The sequence below is a fragment of the Dermacentor variabilis genome, chromosome 2, assembly GCF_050947875.1.
Source record: "Dermacentor variabilis isolate Ectoservices chromosome 2, ASM5094787v1, whole genome shotgun sequence".
NCBI lineage: Eukaryota > Metazoa > Arthropoda > Arachnida > Ixodida > Ixodidae > Dermacentor > Dermacentor variabilis.
In genome coordinates this window covers 12,053,857-12,079,931 of record NC_134569.1, presented here as the reverse complement: position 1 = coordinate 12,079,931, position 26,075 = coordinate 12,053,857, and the positions used below count along the sequence as shown (strand labels likewise).

At 41.6% G+C, this 26,075-nt stretch overlaps 1 protein-coding gene across 2 annotated transcripts in view; it reads left to right on the top strand.

Annotated features, from left to right (window-relative positions):
• Positions 1-26,072, top strand: part of wwk (anoctamin 8 white walker) — a 78,126-nt gene extending 52,054 nt beyond the window's left edge. For both annotated transcript variants that reach the window (XM_075679631.1, XM_075679630.1), the window contains 6 exons: positions 2,281-2,408; positions 6,711-6,795; positions 12,455-12,652; positions 16,722-16,853; positions 18,365-18,475; positions 23,010-26,072. In XM_075679631.1, the coding sequence (XP_075535746.1) occupies positions 2,281-2,408; positions 6,711-6,795; positions 12,455-12,652; positions 16,722-16,853; positions 18,365-18,475; positions 23,010-23,222 (867 nt within the window). In that variant the 3' untranslated portion in view covers positions 23,223-26,072. The remainder of the gene's footprint in view (positions 1-2,280; positions 2,409-6,710; positions 6,796-12,454; positions 12,653-16,721; positions 16,854-18,364; positions 18,476-23,009) is intronic.
• The last annotated feature ends 3 nt before the right edge of the window (positions 26,073-26,075 follow it).

Below are 26,075 nucleotides of genomic sequence, written 5' to 3'. Positions count from 1 at the left end.
CTAAGAATTTTAACCTGAGTACAGTCAAACTTTGTCACAACGAAGCCAAATTGGCCACAAAAATATGTTCGGTATATCTGACATTCATTATAAGTGACAGATTATAATGAATTATAAAAAATTGCAACCATGTTTATGCAAAAGAAACATAAGCGGGGTGCCTCCAACTGACCAGCAAAAGGTCCTCTGTGGATTTTTATTGTCAGTCGACGCTGTGTGTGCTGCCATGATCCCACACATCAAGACTAAATTGGCATATTAATCCGCACCCTGATTTTACTGTTAAATTTTTATCATTCTTGATGTACAGCACATACAAGTGCTGTGCATTGCCACGAATATGCAACTGTAGGATCAGTGTTATCACGCAGATTCGGCGTGTTGGCTTGCCGACTGCGATTTAACGAGCCAAGCTGCTGGCCGAGACATGTGCCTGTGTCCTGTATGTGCCCTTTCAAGTTGCTGTTACTGAGTTTCACTGCCACCAGACTTATTGGATATGACTGGGGCTGCATGTGAATCCGTACTCCGCTAATACGGCCATCAGTCTAACCTCTGCATCTGATCTCCCGCTTGATTGCACTCGATCGCCAGTCAACATGATGGCAAGTTTGCTCATGGCTGTCGTGTTTGTGGCATTGTGCACGTGGTTCCCACCTGGAATGTTGCGCGGTGTCCAGCATTGAAGTTACTATTATTCTAGTGCTAGGGGCAGGTAGCTGTGCCGCAGAAGTCTGAATAATCACGCAAGTTCGAAAAATCAGGCGCCTAAAAAATCAGTCGGTGATTGTATTTGATATTTTTGTTACCAGAATGCAGTATTTTGAGGCACCTGCAAACACAAATTTTCTTTGCTGTAACTGAGTTGGATACCACATTTTCGATTTCACTGTAGCAGTAAAATACCTCTTTGAAATAAAGCATATTCAATAAAATGTTATGTTTACTTTGTTATATATCTGTGTTTGTTATATCCATGTTCATTGCATTGAGGTTCAACTTTAATCAAAACTGTTTAATTGAATAATTGAAAAATCCGATTTATTGATCCATGTGCATGATGTAAAAAAAATGTAAACTAGCAAGTGCGTAAACCTTGAAGCAAAATTAAATTGTGGTACAAATCGACAATAGCCGTTAATGTTATGTCAGCGACACTTTGCTGGTGTGGGCATATCAAGCATATCAAACTCATTACTCCACTCATTGCCTCACTACCCCCCTTTTTACTAGGGGCATTTGAGGCAACAAATGAATGCATAAATAAATCATAAGTCCAGCTGCGAAGGCACAGATGCTTCTCAATGTTTTCTGGCAGCCTCATCACATGACTGGTAAGCCTTCTTATTGACATGTTGCCGGGGCTTTGCTTAATGCCTGTGCTCTAGCAGCTGCAGCTGAGACATGGAAGTGTAGCAGGCATTGGCGCCCTTTGTCCAGAGATACCCACAGGCTCCGTCTAGTCGAAATAGGGTAGCTCAATCTCTCTTTCCCTTCCTTGTTTTGCTGCGTCTACACATTGCGTTGTGCCAACAACGTATGCTCGTGCCATGCAAGCACGCATGTGAGGCTGCTGCGATGAGCTGCAAATGAAGAATTCGAAAAGGAAAGCAATGAAAAGCAAAATGATCTAAAACAACGTATTAGCAGACATGTGACACAGTTTGTTACATTTATTAAGAATTAATCTTCTCATTTCTTTTATTTAATACTGAATCAAAATGAAGAGCAGTTTCACATAATTGCTGGCAAAAACTTAAAAATATTTTTTGGTGCAATGAAGCCACAACAAAAAGTCTTTCTAACCTCCAGAATGTTGCATGCAGTGTATGAAATGAAGCATACCTGGTGTTCCAAACTCAACCTAGTGACTTTTGGAAATTTTTTTTCTATAAAAATAGTCCTAACGTGCTCCTTTCTTCAGACTGAATTTTCCATAGCTAGTTCATGTTAATTCAATATAGGGTAACTTGTTCTTGGGCTAGTTGGTTGATAGTTCATGAAGCCATCATAGCGTAAATAAAACAGATGCAAGAAAGACGAGATTGAATACCACAGGCGCTACATAGGGACCATGGTGTTCAGTCTTGTCTTGCTTGTATCTGTTTTATTTGCTCTATGATGGCTTCACCTGACCACAGCCACCTTCATGGCATGTGGCCATGAAGATGGCTAGAGTGTGTGTTGAATACTTAAATTTTTTCTGTTCAATTTTGCATTCTCTGACATGCACATGGTTTGGGCTCGCCATTTTATGTCATTTCTTATTCTGGACTGCAGCAACTTGCAACACTTTTGATCACACGTCAAGTCCTCGGAAATATCAAGGAGAGTGTCATACCATTCTTGGTAGAGAGGCTTCACTTGGCTTGCCTCGAGTTGAGCAGCACTGAAGAATCTCCGTCAAGGTGCGCTTGCTTTCAGGTGCCATAAAGTGAACGCCAAAGAGCTCTTCACCTGGGAGTGTATTCTGTAAGTGTCCACCTAGTGGACTGTCCGTTTTGGTTGCTGCTGATTGGCTGGTGCTTAACCAGCGAGAAGGAAGCTAGTTGGGGGTACCAGATCTGGGCATTGCAATCAAACAAGTGCAGCTTGTAGGTCACGCGATGGAGATAGCGTCTGCAAAGTACGAAATGGATGCATGGCGTGAAATTGGCTAAAATTTGAAACAGAAGGACACATGCCCTTCCTCTTGAGGGAGCCACGCTTTGAGCAAGAGTGAAGGTCACATGTACAGATGCCTCTGTGCAAGACACGTTGCTTGCGACGTCAGTAACTGTGGCACATGACTTTGTTTATTCGTCCAATGCAGAAGGTGGGCCATTGCCACTAAAAATATGCCACGCAGCAAAAAAAAATGAAGAGAACGGAAAAAAATGGGAGGCAGGGCTTGTCATGTAAGCTAGGCATAGTCCTTCGGCTCCGCTATGGGAGAAAGCAGTGAAGGAAAGCCACTTGTGAATGCTAGTCAAGGCAAGAGGAGAAATTGTCTCTGTTTACAGTGAAGCTTTCCTCCTGGCAGCATAGTAACAGGACAGTTTATTTATCCTGTTTCCTCCAATAATGAACTGATTTAGAAAATTGTTGTGGTAAAACGCTCTATAGATGGTGCTTTACAGCTTCCAATGTATAATCAAAATTTACAACGTGGTTTGGTGAGAGGCCCTAAAAGATATAGTGTCAATGAGGTACCACAGAGGGACAAAAAGCTGGAAAGATCAAAGCAGCTAACTCTGCTTGAGGAACCAGCCAGTCCAGTGACCCCAAGCTGATTAATACACATAACCTGTGCACATTTGCAAGGATTGACTGACAGGCTAGTTGGTTCAGTACCACAGAAAAAACAGTACTTCAAGATGGGACACAAAGGAGGAACCACACACACACTGCCCTGAGTGTGTGTGGTTCCTCCTCTGTGTCCCATCTTGAAGCGCTGTTCTTTCTGTGCACATTGTAATGGAACAGACATTGGAGTGTGTATTGTTTGTGCACCAGTCTTGTTTGTCAAAGTAACCCGAATATCATGAAATGTTTTGTTTTTTTACTTTGCGAACATTTTGCTGGACTTTTAAGAGGGAATGCTACCCTGGAGCATCATCTTTTGAACCAGTTTGCCAGTTCTTGCCATTTTAGCTCTGCAAGACTGCTTTGCCTTGGAAGCTCCTATCTGAATACATGGGAGTAGAGCAATCGTTTTGTTCAGTATTCACTGAACCAGTCATGTTGAGCTTTCTTGCATGTAGAAAAAAGCAGTTAAAATCCATCATTTCTTTTAAAAATGCACTGACTTGAAAACACTACATGAAGAAACAAGACGGAAACACAAGTTGACCGGACAAAGCACATTTCTGTCTTGTGTTTCCATCTTGCTTTTTCGTGTAATGCTTTTAAGTTGATGCATTCTTAAAAGAAATCAGAATGAAGCAACTATCCCCATTTATTGCTCTGTTGACATTCAGATCTATCTACTAGTGGAAAAAAAATTTTGATCTAGGCCATCCATCTTTCCTTTTTCCTAAATTGCCAAAAAAAATTTCAGAAGCATGGAACTTCGTGTTTATTAATTCAGCAATAAAACATGTCACAATTCTATAAGCTACACGTATTGGGACAGCTAAAGCATACAATATTTACACATTATACACCACTCTGAATTATATTCTTTGTGGGTGACACTTTTGCAAAAGATAGCGTTAACAATTTCACGTAAGCTGTAAACTAATGCATCATATTTTTCTGCTTTGGACAGTCTAGTAGATACAGTTTGCAGAATTTTGATATCTCTCTTTGGTACAGAGTTACAGATTCCAGAACAGATATCTGTTTGCTTGGCTCTGAGTTGGGTTGTAAACAGCTTTCTTCAATTCTTTTTTATTTATATATTTACAAATCTCAGACTTTTCTTTTTCTTCTTTTTCCCTTTTTTTTAATGTTTGAGGCCTAAATCACAGTGTTGATGTCTAGGCTGTTTTAACTATGTCTCAAACGATGGTAGATGCTCATGAGTACGTGTTATTTTGATAATTGTGTTCGACTAATATTGTCACAAATTTCAACATTCCAGAAATAGACAGAGACTAAATGCAAGCATATTAAAAAACATTTATCCCAAGAAGAGATTCTAATGAATAAAAACAAACAGTAAGGTAACCTGACACGCCACATAGCCTATACACACACGAGAAACTCCCAAAACTAACTATCTGCATAAAAACCAAACTACATATTGGCTATATACTGTTCTTCATTCAACTAGCCAAGTAGCAAGTAGTCCAAAGGATTGGAATGTTGTGACCGTCACCAGTTTGTGGTAGACAGTCACAACATTCACCTCCTGTGTGGTTCCGATGCGTCGTGGGCATCGACCTCTGTTACAAGTTATGAGGTCGTGGACCTCCGCCGCGACCAGCGTAGCACAGGACGCGGTCTTGGCTAGTCGGTTGTTGTGCTGCTGACGTGGCTAGGTGGTTGCCTCTGTGGCACGGCGATGTAGTCGGAGCTCAGGAGCTGAAGCTGTCGCCGGCCAACTCTCAGACATCCCCTTGCTGGTCCGTGGTCCCGAAAGCTGCTGCTTCCTGTCTCCAGAGATGTGTTGGCCCTGCTTCTCGTCCACATCAGCAATGCCAGCTCCTCTGCCTTCGCCTCCTTTCCCTTCAACTCTTCTCGCACTTCATGAGCTTCGCGCAACACATGTCCAAAATATCCTTGTTTATTTGTTTGTTCCTTCAAATGCTCCCACTTCATTTCTCCGACCAGTGTCGTCATCTTCATATATTCATAGTCACTCTTTCGCACGTGTTTTGCCTGTCTCTCATGAGAAATATCAAGTGCAACTTTATCTTCCCTCACCTTGTTGGCTGCTTTTACCCGTCAGCATTTCGGCAGCATACGCACAAATTATTACGAGAAATTCTTCATGTCACTCCTTCCTGTCACTGGCGTGTGTAGTTTTCCCTCACGCAGAGCACGCTGTCAATTTCAGACCAACCTTCGACGAAAGCTTGACTAGCAGTTTAATTTCTCACATTTTGAACACGGCCTGTGCAAGCGCCCTTATTCATTACTGTACAATATTGTGAAACACTCCTCATTGCTGCACAGCAGTGTACAGGAACTGAACAAAGCATGTTGAGGCTCCAGTGCCAGTTGAACAGGCATTACCACCTTGCTTACAGAGAAAAGCCGATGGAATGCTGTTATCAAAAATGAGGAGGCTTCTGCACGCTTTCCTGGTCTGACAACTGTTGCTTCATGAGCCTATAAAATGCAGTAAATATGAACCAGGTGCCTGCTGTAATGAGTAAAACAAATGCTCCCTGTACAATAAGAACTTACTTGTTTTCACATTTTTGAAGCTACTGCTTTCCTGCATAGCATGGGCATCACTATATTCCTGCCAACAGATCTTCAAAATCTTTTTGCATCATTTGACTTACAAAAGTTGGGAACTCGAAGCCAGGTGCATATTTTGTATATTTTAGATTTTTGTTTTAAACTGGAAATTGTAACTTACGACTTTCATCAGTGTTCCTTCAGGTGCTTCCGTGAAGTTCCACATAAAAAAAAAGGGATGCATAGAAAGGCAGGGAGGTTAACCAGAAGCAGTAAGTCCACTTTTTGAGAAATCTTAAGTTCTACACAAGATTTCTCAATAAGTGTATGCACATTTATTACTGCTTTACAGTCATTCAACATGACCGTGATTAGACTATGATTTCATGTATTGCAGTATACGTTGCGACTACTATGTCTTGAAAGAAAACATTAAAACATAAAAGCACCAAAAATTAGCACATTTCTAGTGATAACGTAAGAGCTAAATGCAATGAAATTGGTTAAAATCGGTTCAGTGTTTGTCTTTCACACATATATGTATGGGGAAGTCCGAGTTGAGTAGACCCTAAGCTAAAGCCTCCTGTTAAAAGATAGTGCGAAATCAACTGTGCAATTAAGAACTTCCTTGACCAATTAAGGTTAATGTCGAAAACAAAATTAAGCTAGCTCAAGGTGTGTATGGGATGGCTGTGAAGCTTCCTCCTTTGGAGCCATGAGACACCCTTACAGTGAATGCGTATACAACATGTGCATCAAATGAAAGAATGCAAAGGTTGCTGTACATGCTGATTTTTTCATGTTTAATGTCTTGTACATTCTTCAAAAATTCCATTGAAAAATTAGTCATTTAGGCACTTTGCTTGTTTGATTTTTAGTGCAACACCTGAAGACAGTCCAGCCACCAGCAGTGCATCAACACCCAAGTTAAGCCAGGGTGAAATAGAGTGTGCCATGTTCAAGGTGAGTGGAGTTGTTATCTCAAGAAAAATAATGCTCAAGGCAAAATATGGATTCCATCATGCATCAAATGCGGACATTTTGAATGAAAACTCACTGAATGCTTTCGTTATCTGCATTGATTCATTAGGAGCATGCATGAGCAGGTGCTCAAGACTGATTTTGCATGTTTTCTGTGCTTGATTGCAAGCAAGGTGTACATGCATGTGGGTATGTCCTTTTTTATATTTTTTGCCTGTAGACTCTTATGACAGTCTTGAAAATGTATTTGTTGTTTAGGAAACCTGTGTTTTTTTTGTCTATTTAAGTACACGTAACGCTCCTTTTCAGATGATGAGTGATCAAATGTACAAATGCAGACCTTTAACTTCATGGTATGACATAAGTGGGGAAAAATAAACATTGGTTGGGATAATACGAACATCATTTCAAACATTGACAGTGACCTCACATGCCAGCCTCTACAACGAAAGTTCACAGTGTGAGCAGCATGTACCAGGTGTTGCTGGCGGGGTACAGCTGGTCTTGACAAGTGTGCATTGCCTTAGGTCTGTGTTGATATGGAAGCCTAGCATGCCCACACACTCCACAGAAAGTGTCAGAGGCCAAGCTACTACTACTACTACTACTACTACTACTACTACTACTACTACTACAACTACTACTAGTAGTAGTAGTAGCAGTAGTAGTAGTAGGTAGTAGCTCATCATCATCATCAGCCTAGTTACGCCCACTGCAGGGCAAAGGCCTCTCCCATACTTCTCCAACTACCCCGGTCATGTACTAATTGTGGCCATGTTGTCCCTGCAAACGTCTTAATGTCATCCGCCCACCTAACTTTCTGCCGCCCCCTGCTACGCATCCCTTCCCTTGGAATCCAGTCCGTAACCCTTAGTGACCATCGGTTATCTTCCCTCCTCATTACATGTCCGGCCCATGCCCATTTCTTTTTCTTGATTTCAACTAAGATGTCGTTTACCCGCGTTTGTTGCCTCACCCAATCTGCTCTTTTCTTATCCCTTAACGTCACACCCATCATTCTTCTTTCCATAGCTCGTTGCGTCGTCCTCAATTTCAGCAGAACCCTTTTCGTAAGTCTCCAGGTTTCTGCCCCATATGTGAGTACTGGTAACACACAGCTGTTATACACTTTCCTTTTGAGGGATAGTGGCAACCTGCTGTTCATGATTTGAGAATGCCTGCCAAACGCACCCCAGCCCATTCTTATTCTTCTGGTTATTTCAGTCTCATGATCCGGATCCGTGGTCACTACCTGCCCTAAGTAGACGTAGTCCCTTACCCCTTCCAGTGCTTCGCTACCTATCGTAAACTGCTGTTCTCTTCCGAGCCTGTTAAACATTACTTTAGTTTTCTGCAGATTAATTTTCAGACCCACCCTTCTGCTTTGCCTCTCCAGGTCAGTGAGCATGCATTGCAATTGGTCTCCTGAGTTACTAAGCAAGGCAATATCATCAGCGAATCGCAAGTTGCTAAGGTATTCTCCATCAACTTTTATCCCCAATTCTTCCCACTCCAGGCCTCTGAATACCTCCTGTAAACATGTTGTGAATAGCATTGGAGATATCGTATCTCCCTGTCTGACGCCTTTCTTTATAGGGATTTTGTTGCTTTCTTTGTGGAGGACTACGGTGGCTGTGGAGCCGCTATAGATATCTTCCAGTATCTTTACATATGGCTCATCTACACCCTGATTCCGTAATGCCTCCATGACTGCTGAGGTTTCGACTGAATCAAACGCTTTCTCGTAATCAATGAAAGCTATATATAACGGTTGGTTATATTCTGCACATTTCTCTATCACTTGATTGATAGTGTGAATATGGTCTATTGTTGAGTAGCCTTTACGGAATCCTGCCTGGTCCTTTGGTTGACAGAAGTCTAAGGTGTTCCTGATTCTATTTGCGATTACCTTAGTAAATACTTTGTAGGCAACGGACAGTAAGCTGATCGGTCTATAATTTTTCAAGTCTTTGGCGTCCCCTTTCTTATGGATTAGGATTATGTTAGCGTTCTTCCAAGATTCCGGTACGCTCGAGGTTATGAGGCATTGCGTATACAGGGTGGCCAGTTTCTCTAGAACAATCTGACCACCATCCTTCAACAAATCTGCTGTTACCTGATCCTCCCCGGCTGCCTTCCCCCTTTGCATAGCTCCTAAGGCTTTCTTTACTTCTTCTGGCGTTACCTGTGGGATTTCGAATTCCTCTAGGCTATTCTCTCTTCCACTATCGTCGTGGGTGCCACTGGTACTGTATAAATCTCTATAGAACTCCTCAGCCACTTGAACTATCTCATCCATATTAGTAACGATATTGCCGGCTTTGTCTCTTAACGCACACATCTGATTCTTGCCTATTCCTAGTTTCTTCTTCACTGTTTTTAGGCTTCCTCCGTTCCTGAGAGCCTGTTCAATTCTATCCATGTTATAGTTCCTGATGTCCGCTGTCTTACGCTTGTTGATTAACTTAGAAAGTTCTGCCAGTTCTATTCTAGCTGTAGGGTTAGAGGCTTTCATACATTGGCGTTTCTTGATCAGATCTTTCGTCTCCTGCGATAGCTTACTGGTTTCCTGTCTAACGGAGTTACCACCGACTTCTATTGCGCACTCCTTAATGGTTCCCATGAGATAGTCGTTCATTGCTTCAACACTAAGGTCCTCTTCCTGAGTTAAAGCCGAATACCTGTTCTGTAGCTTGATCCGGAATTCCTCTAGTTTCCCTCTTACCGCTAATTCATTGATTGGCTTCTTGTGTACCAGTTTCTTCCGTTCCCTCCTCAAGTCTAGGCTAATTCGAGTTCTTACCATCCTATGGTCACTGCAGCGTACCTTGCCGAGTACGTCTACATCTTGTATGATGCCAGGGTTCGCGCAGAGTATGAAGTCGATTTCATTTCTAGTCTCACCATTCGGGCTCCTCCATGTCCACTTTCGACTAACCCGCTTGCGGAAAAAGGTGTTCATTATCCGCATATTATTCTGTTCTGCAAACTCTACTAATAATTCTCCTCTGCTATTCCTAGAGCCTATGCCATATTCCCCCACTGACTTGTCTCCAGCCTGCTTCTTGCCTACCCTGGCATTGAAGTCGCCCATCAGTATAGTGTATTTTGTTTTGACTTTACCCATCGCCGATTCCACGTCTTCATAAAAGCTTTCGACTTCCTGGTCATCATGACTGCATGTAGGGGCATAGACTTGTACCACCTTCAATTTGTACCTCTTATTAAGTTTCACAACAAGACCTGCCACCCTCTCGTTAATGCTATAGAATTCCTGTATGTTACCAGCTATTTCCTTATTAATCAGGAATCCGACTCCTAGTTCTCGTCTCTCCGCTAAGCCCCGGTAACACAGTACATGCCCGCTTTTTAGCACTGTATATGCTTCTTTTGTCCTCCTAACCTCACTGAGCCCTATTATATCCCATTTACTACCCTCTAATTCCTCCAATAATACTGCTAGACTCGCCTCACTATATAGCGTTCTAACGTTAAACGTTGCCAGGTTCAGATTCCAATGGCGGCCTGTCCGCCATTGGTAGTAGTAGCTAGTACTTCTAAAATTGTAAGTCTTTTTGGAGACACGCTCGTGAACAGTCATGGGCAACTTAATTGTTTTGCAACGATGCTAATCAATATATCTCTATACTTAATGGAGACTGCCAACTTGTGCCAGATGTCGCAGGCACCTTCGCCCTACACTTCGAGTCTGTGTACGGTGAAGGGTGCGGTAACAGAGTTAATGAGCTTTCCAGTCACCTTTCCCTGGATTCAAGTCTACCAGTCTCAGAGGAACTTGTCTTTAAGAGCATCAAACACTTAAAACTGTCTTTTTCGTGTGGTCTTGATAACATTCCACCTGCTTTGATTAAGACGTACAGGTCCTTGCTTGTTCCAGTGGTTACTTGTATATTTAATTCTGCTTCAAAGACGAACACATTCCCAAGGACTTGGAAAATAGCGTGGGTCTTTCCCATCTTTAAGTCGGGGGTAAAAACTGCTGCGAGTAACCACAGGCTTATTTCCCTCCTATGCACAGCATATAAATTATTTGAGTCGACTCTGCACTCAATAATTTCCTCCTCTATTAAATATACGATCATTTCCCAGCAGCATGGATTCATATTGTGACGCTCCACAACTACCAACCTCTTTAGCTTCATGATGCATGCCTCTCAAGCAGTGTATAAGAAAGGACAGCTGGATGTCATTTATTTTGATCTCAGTAAGGCGTTTAATGTCGTATGCCACAAAATACTCCTTCAAAAGTTGACACAACTTGATTTGCACCATTCTGTCACAGTGCTGATAAGAAGCTACCTACGCGACCGGTACTGCTACATTAGTGTAAATGATCAGTCGTCAGAACTTTATGCAGTTACAAGTGCAGCTCCTCAAGGGTCTGTCCTGGGCCCTCTTCTTTTCTCACTGTTTATTAATGACATTTCGACAGTCATTCAAAACTCTTCCATTTTTTTTATATGCTGATGACGCAAAACTTTTCAAAGCGGTAAAAAATGTTAATGATTGCGCTGCTATTCAGAAGGACATTACGAATTTTGCGTCATAGTGTGCTGAAAACAAGCTAGTCATAAATGTATCAAAAACGAAAGTTGTAAGCTTCACGCTGAAGACTAACAGGACTTTATTTCCCTATAGCGTTAGAGATATTCTCCTGCCAAGAGCTCAGGGAACGAAGGACCTTGGAGTGTACTTCGATAGCTCTCTGAGTTTCTCGTCCCATGCTCAACAGACGAGGCAGCGTGCACTTTGAACGCTCAGCACAGTATGTCAGGTGACAAGAGACTTCAAACGTGGGCCATTTGCAACTTTATATAAGAGCGTATGCCTTCCAGTGCTTGAGTACGCCCCCGTGGTTTGAGGCGGCACTTGTAGGTCAAATTGTGAACTTCTCGAAAATGTGCAAAAAGAAGTTCACATCTGTATTCAAACATTGATTCTGTCAAAAGCCTTCTATCGCCATAGAACTAACACAGACATTCACGTTACTTACCCTCACCTGTAGACGCAATGAATCGGATGTCATTTTTCTTCACAAATTAATAAATGGAAAAATCTGCTGCTCGCACTTGCTTTCTAATGTGCGCTTTTACATTCTGCAGAAAAACACAAGGAAACAGCGCGCCTTTCAGCCTTCAGATTTTTGTGACCCTTTATCTAGAGTGCAGGCGACATATAATGTCCATTCAGAGTGCCTGGATATCTTTATGCCTAATTTTAATATTTTCCTGAAAGGAGTTGCAGAGGAATTTCAATAACTGAACAAAAACTCTCATATCTGTTGTGTGTTCCATCATTCTGTAATCTTCATTTCTGTTTCTCCACTTTTGCTGTGTATTCTCTTCATGTACACATTTTATGCTCTGTTAAAATCTGTATTTGCAAAATTATTATCCTTTTTTTTATGTGTGCGTGTATGTGTATGTGTGTGAGGTTGCATTGTTTTGCCGAGTGCACCAGCACCAAGGCCCTCGAGGTTGTTCCTGGGCACTTTAATAAACACCTTTGATTTATTATTATTATTATTATTATTATTATTATTATTATTATTATTATTATTATTATTATTATTATTATTATTATTATTATTATTATTTACTCTTTCTTCCCTGCTGTATAGTACGAAGGCACCTTTGAGGACTACCTGGAGATGTTCATCCAGTTTGGCCATGTGACCCTCTTCTCTTCTGCCTTTCCGTGGGCTGCTCTGTGCGCCTTGCTCAACAACCTAGTTGAAGTGCGCAGCGATGCCTTCAAGCTGTGCTTTGTCTTCCAGCGCCCCTTTGCTCAGCAGGCCAACAGCATCGGTACCTGGCAGGTGTGCTTCCTTTTGTATCCGTTAACCTAAATGGTGCCAAAATCGATGGGGCAGCAAGAAGATTGCCACATTTATCCAAGTAAACCTGAAACTCAATTGGTCCATGTCACCTCACCCCATGGGTTTCTATCTATTTAACGATAGATAACTTCTAGAACTTTTGCAGTACATCGGCTCCTTTCAAGCTGGTCTGCAAGCTTAAATTCGCTCAGCTTTAAATTCCAAATCTGCATAATTTGTGTAATTGCAGATGATCACATGAGCACACTCCGTGCACACTCGAGCACACTCCGCGTTCTGGCATAAAATGTTTTGTAGTTCAAAGGGATGTCCGAAGCATATCTGAAATGCTTGGGTTCTGCGCAATGCCTCGCTTCAATTCTGTACCACAGTAATGTTGTGAGGCTCCACCTTCAGCAGAATGGAGCGCATATTTGACTTTCCACAGCTTGATTAATGCCAACCAAGCACACCTTCATTTACTTGCTCAAGCACTAAAATCGGGATGTTATTATTTTACTATTAATATTTGTTTCTTCAGAGTTTCTTTTCTGTTGAGTGACTTCTTCAGTGCTGGACTATAGAATCACGCATATTGCTTCCTTGCACTGGTGATGAAGAACCGAACACTGCCAGAACTCTTCACTGGGCAAACATTTATCAAGAGAAACCAGCAGCACTTGAGTCACAACAGTGGTAACCACAGCTGTCAGTTGTTTAATGTCATGTGTCAAGTCTGTCTGCATATAAATGTCTCGCTGTACATTCCAGAGTGCTCTGGTGACCACCGGTGCTGACATACATACATACATACATTTATTTATTTATTTATTTATTTATTTATTTATTTATTTATTTATTTACATACCTACATATCACCCAGTGGGCATTTGGGCATTACAGTAGGGGGGTCTAAGGATTGCGAGGTACAACAGTTGTGCACGCCCGCACGCGCACACACACACGCACACACACAAAAAAAAATGAAAAAGAAGGAGAGAGAGAGAGAAAAAAGAAGTGTTGTACATTAGAGACTATACAACACGGCATCTGTTCTGTCTGACTAAACATTTTTTTTCTCTGTAGCACACGGCAATGTTTGTAATATTTCGATTTAGTAGGCACATACGTCTTGCTCCAAGAACTTGATAACAGTGCTAATCCACTGAAAACAGACATTGGCATAAAGTAAAACAGCAACCTGTGGCAATACAATAGTAGGCATAGGAGTACAGAACTGAGCTCTCTGATAACTTTACACAACCTTTCAACCTATAGAGGAAAAAAAAAGAGAGCCGCAATGACATAAGTGTAGATCTATTTATGGAAGATAATTCTAAGGTTGCTCCAGTTATTGGCTGCTAGATCAGGCTATAGGTGGCAGCAGCATCACCGCATTAGTGTGGATGGACAATCGGTGACGCGCATTGAAATGTACACGGCAGCACTTTGCTGTGGGTGATTTGGGCCATTTGTTTGGCAGTGAAGCACACTGACTACAGTGAAGTGATAATATATAGCCCCACAATGCCACATTTTTGCACGAAACACTGAAAATTCTTGCTTTTCGTGAATGGAGTGCAGAACAGTTTCTGTTCCGGTACATCCATGGAAATTTTTGTTTGTATTTGGCTTGCATTCTGACCATTCTCTTGGCACTGCTGTTACTCAACTCAACTTTCTGCGATTCTCGCACTGGTTATATAAATGTTTGTCGTATTCCTGTACAATCAAGTTAAAGTAGCTAGTGCTTGTGACTCTACTTCATCGCTTGTATACATATGTACATTACTACCTTTTACTTTAACATAGTTACTAAGCTTAAACAAGGTGCGCCACTATGAGTGACTACACTGTCACAGGATCGCCATGTGGCTTCACACACATTTCTTTTTCTGCGGTAGCAGTAAAAGCGTAGCGTATCAGCATGAAGGAGGTTTTTGAATTATTACTGTGCATGAGAATGATGCGAATAATTTGCAATTATATTAAGAGACAGCCTTACTGCTTCGTTTTGATTAGTTGTGAATATATTGGCTGCTACTGTTCGTCAAGCTAACAACACTACGCAAAAGAGTTTATTATATATTAGCTGCCAGTAATTCAGTTTTACGATGTCCTGTGTCCAGCGACTGCAATTTTACACCTTTTGTAGGAGACATTCAAAGCACCAAAGGGTAAAAATTCACTTATGAGGCAAAATAACCTCGGCATAGTGGTATATCTGCATAATAAAAGAGCACCTCAGGAACAGCCAAGGACCGGTGGCGTAATCACTGAGCGAAAGTCATGCAATTATATGCCTCAATTGTATCCAGTGACATCATATGAGCGCTTAAGATTTTATTTCCTACTGCTGAGTGATACCACACCACCTTGTTCATGTTTTGTGGTATCAAAAGATAGCGGAATGATCAACACATGGCTAAGGCACTGCGTTCGTGTATTGCAGCGACCACCTTGTTTATTTAAAACAATGCAAAGCGTTTTTTTTTTTCAGTTGCTTAAATCATAATGCAGCAATAAAATGATAATGATTGTGAGGAACAAAGGGCGCCATGATCACACATCATGCGCTCAATGCATTCAGTCACTTATATTATTGCAGTGCAAAGGCTACAGTACAAAGCCAAATGAGTCTCTACATCGTAAAAAAGAGATGCATAGCACCACTTCAGCTGCGGTGCAACAACTAAACAAACACACTTTAAAGGGTATGTTTTTTAAAGGATGGCAGTCATATACGCACACGTAAACAAGTAGCGGCTAGCAGCCAATGCGATACATGGTCCAAACTATCGTGGTTCAGCCAGTGTCTGCCAGGCTGCGACTCCACTCGATCTTGCAGCCAATAGCATTTATAAATTATAATGAATTAATTTTCTTCTTTTGTGTGTAGTATCATTAAGAGAAGACTGTAGTGTAGTTGATAATTTTGATAACTCACCACTAGTTGTAACTCGTGCCAGAGCAAAGTGTAAAATTACTAAATTATGGGCAATCAACTTCAGGGCATAAAACTGTAGATGTATGCAACTGTAACATCATGTTGCCATTTCTTCCTGAAACTAGGAGCATTGAGGCCTATGCTCAAAAGCATGCTTTGCTACTGGTTGTTTTGATTCTTTACTGTTGTGGCAATGTGCATGTCCATACTTTGCACTTTTGTGTCACCAGAATGTCACCAGGATGCACCACCACGATGAGTAAAATGAAGTGTGCCAAATGCGTCCCTGATGAAAGTATCAACAATACCAATTGTTTTGTGTTGAGATTCATAGCTCAAAGCATTTGGCTTCCTGTTGACGCGATCTGGCCTTATCGGTGAATTTTGGAGTGAACCATATGAATATAATGTATCGATACCTATTTACTTATTTGTTTTATATCTCTGTAATTTCACTCCAAATTTGCGTGTGGCAGAGTAGTTATACTGGATCTGTTAGCTTCTTTGGTTATTGCTTAACCAAGATCAAATGCTCTAGTTCTTTCTTTGCATTATATTCAAGAGAGTGCTACAAATGTGATTAATATTGCTTTATTATGCAGCAAACTTGTATGTACGAGTATAAAGCACCTCAGCTACAATGAAACGCCACAGGTGGATCTGCTTTTGTAGCTTTTATTTGTTGTGCAGCAAACTTGTGGTATGCACAAAGCACGAAGGTGCATATAAAAGCCAAACCGGTATCTGACATGATAGTGTACCATGACAAACTCACAGTGTAGTATGAAAACATGGTGCAATGGCAGCAACAGAGTGAGATTGGCGATGAGGAAGCCGAGCTTCACTGGGCTGTACTGTTTATGGTGGTGAGGCATGGGCAATGAACAGAAACAATGAGCGACTTACAGGCACGAATTTTGTAACATACTTAGGTGCATTTTTTTTTTTTTAACTAAGGCCTTGGCTCTAACTGCTGTACCATGGCATCAGGTTGCATCTTGAGAACGCAAGAAGTAGGCCTTCACATTGCATTTGAGGCCAAGTCCTAGATAGGCAGGTAAAGAAGTGAAGCCTGCCTGACTTCTTTTTTTATTCATAGAGAATGTTTCTTTGCAATGATAGGTGGCCATGGAGGTCATGGGCATGCTGGCAGTGGTAGTGAACTGTGCACTGATGGGCACCCTTGGTCAGGTGCAGCGGCTCTGGCCTTCGCTCACTCCCCTTGAGGTGCTGCTTGGTCTGGTGGTGCTAGAGGTGTGTGCATTTCCCTCTCACTCTCTTCTACTATCTTTGTTTTCCTGCTGTTTTGCCTGGATTGTCACTCTGAGTGTTGCAACATAAACTGTCAAGCTAATCGTTATTGCAATTGCATATTTGGAAATATTCGCAACACTCGAGACATGAACGGAGGAAAAAACAGAACTGTCCTCAGAGATGTTTGTGATGTTAAAATTCCAAACGTCAGTCGTCATTCAAAGCTTACAAGCGAGCTTTTCCAAACAGTCTCTTTTCCGTAGAGCATGAATATATTTACTTGCTAGATTGTTTAAGTAGCCCTCGAAGTTTAAGGCCTCGAAATTTGCACTGTACTAACTTGTATATGCAAAGCACATGCTAGTAGCGCAAATAAGTGTGTTTCATAGCTACTGAGATGCATGGTCCGAACCCGTCTTCCAAATTTTTCGTGCACCATGTTAATGACAACATATGTGAGACATCTGTTGGGTCTGCATATGCATCTGTAGCTACTTACAAAAAGTTTATGGTGATGGTATTGAAAAAGGGCAGCCTTATGAATAGTCATACAGTAAATCAATTGTTTCTCAATTTAGTTATCTCTTTGTGCCACAAAACATGCTGATGACCTTTAAACACTTGCACTGTATGTTTAACGAATGCCTTGAGTTGGTTGTAACCTGCGCTAAAGAAAGGTTTCATGGCAAGCTACACGCTCTCTCTGTTTGCTTGATGTTGGAACAGTTAAACCAGTTTGGTGCGCTGGGAACATTTCGGCCCTGCTTTGACACACTAGCCAGTAAGTCACAGAATCCAACATGGTCACAATAACAGCTAATTTACAGGCAAGGGCAATTGAAAGCTGGCTTAGGGTAGTGAGCCCCAGGATTTTTTTTAACACATAAATTTACTCAAACAAATGCTTTGGCTTGACTGCAGCAGCCATCTGGCTCTGGCATGAATAGTGGTTTCAAATACATAATGAATGACCTTCACGGCATAAATGATCTTCACAGCATAAATGACTGACTGCAAAAGGTGAAATAGCCCTGCCCTGTTAAAGTGTTGAAAATGCAAGGAAGCTTTCCATAAGACTGGCACTGTGTTGTTGTGTGTTTTTTCTTCCTTTTTTTTCTTTCCTTTTTTTGTGTGTGCATTTAATACTGGAGAAAATGGTTGCCATCTTGAAACATGTAAGCTTGTGACAAATACCTAAAATTTATGTTTCTATGCACTTGCAACATTAGTGTGGGCCACCGTTTGCCTAATCAGTGTTGCCTGACCTCCATTTGAGAATTACAGAAATGTGCTCCTTGCTTCAGTGTGATGCTCTGCTGCTACGCAACATCTGAGACAACCTGCTAGGAACTCTTGTGCTGTGCTCATTCCCTTCAGATTCTGTGGTTGCTTTAACTGCTGTTGATAAACTGAAAATGTCAAACCTAAGTGTTTGCACAAATGAGTAGCTGTGACTAGTATTTGCTCATAATTTCATAATAATACTGCAGATGGTCCTTCGATTTTTTCAGCATGTGGTCCTCTGCATCAAGTTTGCAATTGCTTACGCCATCCCTGACGTTCCTGAGTGGGTTGCTACTGAAATGGCCAAGACAGAATTTCGCCGAAGAAAAGCTGCCAAGGTACAGGTCGAACATGTACATGTCACAGAAAAGAAGCAACTGACTACAGTTGCAATTACTTCATTCAAAAATGTAATTGATTACAGCGATGAATTACTAACCCACAAGCATAATTGAGCAGTTACTAAAAAGTAATTAGTTACGTTTACGTTACTTTTCTCCCTGCCTTTTTTAACGTTGCACAAATACTGGCTTGGTTCTTTTAATGCATCCTCTGCAGCCCTTTGCACATTATCTTCGCTGACAATTACTTTTCAAAATTTTTGTCCATGTTCCCTCATTATCATGCGATAACATCAGCAGCAACACCAAAAGCTCGCTTGGTGTGTGTACTGGAGGGAAGGACGGTGTTGTAATGTACGAACACCGTACAGGGAAATCAGCAAACATATCAGAAACTATGCAATGACAATGGAAAAAATCAAATGTAAACGCACTGAACGTGAGTGTTCTGACATGGTAGCATTCGTGTTGCATAAAAACTCTAAACCATAGCGAGACATAATGCTGTGCCAGCAGCACAGGCACCACCAGCCTACCTTTTAAAGATGAAAAAAGCAGATGCTGAGCGCCAAGTTTGCCTGCCTGAACACACACATTCACGAGGCTGCCTCCTGGCAATTTTAAGTTCTCAAAGCTGTGTCACCTGTTACAGCTTGTCTCATCAATAAAATAGCTGCTCACATGTAATTACTGAAAAAAAAGTAATTGATTTACAGTGAGCATTAATAAATAAAAAGTAATCGCCCAGCTACAAGACTATCAAAAGATGTAAACGATTACAAGGAATTAATTATATATAATTTTATAGGTACAAGTCTTGGACAGGGTTATTATAATTTTGCTTTTATTGTGATAGCAATTATGTGGACACCCTTGGTGCATTTCTTCCCACACCCACACAAGGGAGGAAGCACACTGTCTTCCACCTTGCACAAGGCACCGAGGGTGGGGATGGGAGGTGGGGGGTGGAAGTGTTCGACTGCTGCATTTGACGCGGCTGAGTGTGGCCATGTGAGCCCTATTTTGAAAGCTACCTACGATGAGTAGAGTCAGCCGTGTGGCCTCTATCTTGAAAGCAATCTGCGATGAGTACAGAGTCTAGATGCACCAAGCACATAGCTTCGTGTAAACTGTTCTCGCCCCTTAGTTCATATCTTTTTTTTTCATTTTGTCTTGTTTTCCTTTTGCAAACTTGAAGACTACATGCACTAGAAGGCTAGTGATGAAATGAATGCCTAATTAACCCTGACCTCCAACATGTCATCCTGTCAGAATGAGATGTGTTTCTGTTTGCCTGTGCATGCATGACACCATGCTTGTTAATTTAATTGGTAAGCGAATGTTTACAAGTGTGCACGGCTGATAAAACTACTATCCTTACTTTGTGTAGCTGTTGGGCGAAACTGTTACTTTTCTTTGTTCTTATGAATAAACTGGAATGATTGACATGTTTCATCATCATCATCAGCCTGGTTACGCTCACTGTAGGGCAAAGGCCTCTCCCATACTTCTCCAACAACCCCGGTCATGTACTAATTGTGGCCATGTCGTCCCTGCAAACTTCTTAATCTCATCCACCCACCTAACTTTCTGCCGCCCCCTGCTACGCTTCCCTTCCCTTGGAATCCAGTCCGTAACCCTTAATGACCATCGGTTATCTTCCCTCCTCATTACATGTCCTGCCCATACCCATTTCATTTTCTTGATTTCAACTAAGATGTCATTAACTCGCGTTTGTTCCCTCACCCAATCTGCTCTTTTCTTATCCCTTAACGTTACACCTATCATTCTTCTTTCCATACTGGTGCAAAATGTGCTGTAGTGGTCAAAAGTTTCAAAGCCACTGCGTATATGAATTGACCCTTGGTCTGGTTTGCCCCTATGGCATTGAGTGTTTCAAAGTGCTAGAAGTAGAGCAGCGCAGTGCAGCACATGCCTGATCTTAAGAGAGGTAAGCATGCCATGTGACTCGAGTCATAGGCCCAGCAACATATGCTGGGACAGAAGGACGGCTGCCACAGTTACTCACGACCAAGCCTTGAATCATTATGTGAAAGAATTATTTGTAATTAGTGTAGATTATCCTAGTTCAGATCCTTGTACAGCTTAGTCTTCTAATGAGTGATACCATGTACTGTTCAGCAAAGGGAGATATGGTCATCATACCTTGCTGGTGAAGCAGTGCACTGACACGGAAACAGTGAAGACACACACACAAAAAAAAAGACACTCGCTGTTTTTTCTTTTTTTAGCAGCGAGTGTCGTCTTTTCTTGTGTGTCTTCACTGTCTCTGTGTCAGTGCGCTGCTTCACCAGCAAGGTATGATGATCAATCACCAACTAGCCCAACTTTCCACTTTACGGATATATGGTTATCAATTCAGTGAAGCATTCAGATTTAGAATTCAGTGTAAGTGTAATAACAATAGTAATGAAAAAGTGTTAATTAATTATTACAAAGTGATAACTAAATAACAAAATATATTAGGCGCTTTGCTTTCTTTTTTATCTAGGTGCATGATAGCTGGGACACCCTGTATACGAAACATTCTCATTGGACCTTACAAAAAGTAGAAAGCGTTGCCTTATATCTGCAGCAACTCACACATTAAAGACAAGAGAAGCTGTACGAGAAAGTCCTTGCGCTCTGTGGAAGTCCTAAAAGTCCTAAAAACTGAGCTGAAAGAGTTTATGATTAAATACTAGTGCACACTGGTCGATGACAGGAAATCTGTGACTTTTTTTGTGTAATCAGCCCTGCTTCAGCAGTCAAAATTAGTAGAGGCATTTCTTGGCATCTCATCTTTCATCTTGCAAAGCAGCAGCTTGGCATATTTCAAAGTTGTCTTCCATTTAGTTTATACAAGGCATTGTTTGTCAATGCCTTGTAGCATTGACTTAAGCACTATGCCATCTTTATGTTGCTTCATGCAACCACCTATAAGAAGGCTCTTTGAGTTGACAGATGAATGCAGACTACCTACCATGGGGCTGTATGGGAGAAGGATCAGGCAAACAGGTAGCAGATATTTAGTCAAGCAACTACTACACTAAGCTAAGATACTTATGTCAAGGAGGGAATTGCCAAGCATAGGGGAAATGAATTTCTTTCGTTTATTTAAAATGTCTAGTAATTGTAATTGTTTGTTTTCATGTTCCTATTGAAGGGGAATGAAATGGAAGTGGATGAAAAGAAAATTTTTTTTTACCAGTGGGAACTGAACCCACAACTTTCACATGATGCATATCAAGCTCTACCAATTTAGCTACAGTGTCACCCTCTGCAAGATACAAAATACAACATAGCCAAGAGATGCAGTAGCTAAATATGTATTTTGTATGTCCTTGCTCATGTGTTCTCCCTACACTGTGTCAGCAAACTAGCTCTCCTCACGACATTGTATGCAGTGCTGTTGGTTTCAAAATCAAACTACAGACGTCTCTGATCAAGATGAACGCAATGAACCATTAAATTCTGGTGTCCATGCAAGAAGCATGTAGATGTTTCTACGACCTCCAGACAAAACAACATGTCTCCTCCCCTGGCAACATCTTTTGCTACATGGCACAGAACTGCTGAAAAAAAGTACATGAGCACATACAGTATGATGCCTAAATAGGAGTACCTATGTTGTGTAAACAAGATGTTGTGTAAATAGGTACATGGGTCTTTCAGCTAAACCTCTGGTTTGTTCATGCTGAAGTTTTCTGTGTAGCTGGCATTACTTAGCTGTTTCACACAGACTAAATCGGAACCATGAATCATGTGTGGCAACATTTGGCAAAGGTTGTGGAGTTTGCAGAAGTGGAACAGTGGTGCCATCTCTCACTGTAACATTGAAACAAGGCACAGGCCATGGTTCACTCTAACAATGGCAGGTGGCATTCCTATTCTGTTAGAGTAGAGTAAAATTGACTTCTTTTTTTTTGTCTAGCATGGCCAGAACTAGCACATATCTTTTTTTCTGAATAAAACAGCACATTACGCATGCAAACATATTATTCAACTGAATTAAACACAGTTGCCACCTCTGTGTAAGGTTTGAGCAAAAATGAGCAAGCAATTTAGCCAGTAGAGCCATGCATTCCTGACACTCCTGCTTATACGACGTACAGTATGTTACATAGAATAAATATTAAAATGGCCCAGGAAGTTACACCTGCTTCTCTGGTGTCTTTGACTGTTTCCTGCTTGACTACAGTATGGTTTGTGTTGATATGGAGGCCTCTCAACATTGGAGCCAGAGAATCCATGCCCGAGCCAAACGTTCTGCTGCTCCTGGAGCAATTGAACCATGTGATCTGTTGGATTTTGGTCGCGCACTATAGCTCAAAAGTGAGAGCGCCTCCAAATGCTCTGAACTGGAGTGCAACATTCTGAACGAACCCAGTGAATGTGTTTTTGGTGCTCTGTTTCGACCAGCTGAATATAAACAGCCCTACAAGAGCGCTTGAAAGCAACCACTTAAATATGCCATTAGTTAATTGCATTCTATGTTGATGCAACATTTGTTGCTTGCTTACTTTGGCAGGATGCCAAGCTTACCACGGCTACCAGGGGCACCTGCACCTCTGAAGATTTACTCAGCCCCGAACATCGCTGCTTGTGGGACCCCCTGAGCACTAGCGAGCTAGATCCAGCCAGCCAGCCAGGTTCACTGCCAAGTTGGGTAGGACGTCTTCTGCGGATGCCTGTCACTAAACCAAGACAAAGGCGACGTACTATGCCTACGTCCCAGCAGTAACAGCTTGACAAATTTCCACTGTGGCTAATACCACAATGCATTACTGGTGTTAGGCAGTACCTTTTCTCTTAAGATGGTGGATTGAATGGGAGCAAGCTGCTCCTTGAGCGAAGTGATTTTTTGGGCAGACGTTTGCCTGCAAAAGAAAACGACTGTTTAGCAGCAGTGATGCCGACAAGTATGCACAGCAGTTGTGTAACCAAAGCCACTGGTTACATTCAGCCCCACTCACTCGCTATGTGGAAAGTGTCATTGCACATTCAGGGTGATTCAGTAGTTTGTGTGAAGATTTCAGAAAGTGGTATACGAGTATCATAATGAAAGAACAACTTGATACTACATATCTGGCTTGAGGTGCAACAGAAATGTGATACCATCGCTCATGTATGCTAGAACATATGAGCTGGATACTGGCACTTCTTGCTCAAGTGTACTTTCTCCTAAGGTTGTGTAATGTGAGTGCACAGAAGGCTGCAGCAGATCATTGCAAGGCAAAGTGGGCAGGATGTTGCAGCATGAGTTTGTGGTAGATCACCATAAAAGTCAGGGAAGTGATGAATGTTGACTTAATTACATTAACATGCAACAGTTAAACTCTAAAGGCTCATTGTACTGTGACCTTTTGGTGGCACTTAGTACTCGATTTTACACAGTCAGAACAGCTGCATAATACTTGCAGGCACTAGTCATCAGGTTGCAGCAACATAAGTTTACAAGTTTTGAACCAACACATGATGCATCACATTTGGCAGTCCAATACAGATGATAGTGAGATAGTTCTATCATTGTGCCAGTGTACAACAAGCATACCAAATCTGTCAGCTATGTGCAGTGCCAGTGCCATGCTATCACCAATGACATTCATTTCTGATAGATGTAGCTTACCTGCCTTCATTTGCTGGCAAGAAACATCGTGGAGCACTTTGGTGTAACTTGAGGTTGTTGCTCTCATCCGTGATTGTGCCAGCATCACTTAAATATGAGTGAAATCCGTAAAGTGCCATTTAGCAAATATCTGAGCGGAGCTTTAAGAACTCAAAAGGGTCCTGAATTAGCACTAAACACAAGGATTATGATTCACATCTGTAGTACATGCTAGTGTGATACCATAGCACATGACACACATTTCACCATTATTAGTGTAAACACGACCAGATGAAGGGCGTAACAGAAGTTATTGGTTGCAGGAAAATTGCCTTTGTTTGGAAGCATTAGCTTTTTAGCAGCGGTCTACAACTTGAAGTTGTATTGGCCATTACTGGCTGTTGCTCACTGTAATTGTAAATTTTCAGTTAGGCAATGGTTTCAACAACTACTGCAGTGCGTTTTGCAACATTGCTTCAGGCCCTCTTTTGATTTTTTTCAGTTTGCATGCTTTGATGTAAGTGCTTTGGTGTGCTTTTGTATGTCATATTCAGCCAACCAAAATCACAAGAAACCTGGCCTAGCCGTGCACCAGGATATCTGCACAGTTCGCTATTGCTAATGGCATCAGCTCAGCCATTTGTTGACTGTGATAAGGCCACAAACATCAGCTTTTCCTTCAGTGTAAAGCCAAACTGTCCTTGCAGTACTTTTACTGCAGTGCTGCCAGCGAAATAATGTGGTGCAGCCTCTCCCCTGTGACATTTTCATGAATCAGTTCACTTATACTGACTGACAACGAAGCAGGCTCCTGGTACTAAGTGCTGTTGCATGCCCACCTTTTGTCTTGTCTTTCTTTTGCAAACTTGAAGACTACACACACTAGAAAGACGGCTACTGATGAAATGAATGCCTAATTAACCCTGACCTCCGACATATGCCATCCTATCAGCGTTGCCTTACTGTGTTGGAATTATAGTATGATAGCATTTTGATGATACAGGAGTTCTTATGGGAAGTGCTTCTACATCAAATGCATAAAAGCGCTGAGATTGCAGGTTGCAAAAGTCTGGAATAACTGAGGGCGGCTCAAAGTATGGGTAATGGACGCAGGCATCAATTGGTCATCTTTGAAGTTTAACAGTAGTCTTTCCTCAAGGAGCAGTTGCTTTCACACAGTTGCAAAAAAAGATCAGTAAAATGCCAGAACATGTGGGGGCTATACTGGTATGAGTGCATTACTCTCTCTTAGTCCTAACATGCATTCAGTCTACAGTCTTGTTTTCCAACGGTACCACAGTGAGTGCTCTTTGAAAGAACTGTTCAATGAACATTGCAGTTGAAAACTGTTGTCTGCCATTTGCTTATTTTCTGCACATACATTTTACAAGTCATTAAAGTGAACACTTTGTGCTCTATAAGAGGTTAAAAGTCTGTATATTCTCATGTATATGTGCTCATGAAGCGGCGGTCATGAGATAATGAAGCAACCTTCCTTGATAAAGGAGAAAGTTGTTCATGCTCTATGAGCACATAAACCAGCAGTGCAAGCCTTCTAAGCAAGACAAGACAGGTGCCTCAGCATTGTCTGATGACTCGCAGTTTACCTTTTACCTTTTATGAAATGCGCAGTTGGTTCAGAAGTTCACTGTTAGGCCCATGGCCAGCAGCTCAAAAATTTATCCAAACACTTCTTGCTGTGCTTTCAAGACTGCCATGTCAGACTTCAGCAAGAGTTTTACTGTTTCTTTACACTGCATGCAGTGTTGCAGGAAAAGTAAGAAAGCAAAGTGTTGCCATTGTTATTGCAAGTCTTTCAATCTTTCTACAGTCTGTCATGATACAGGATGGCATTGAGCAAGACTGTGAATTCTTCAGGATGCACAACTGAAGCTTGACGTAATAGTTCTGTGGAAACCCGCAAGGTGGAGAGAAGTAATCAGTAAAGGGAAAATCAGACATCCACCTGTCCGTAGCAATTGCTACAAA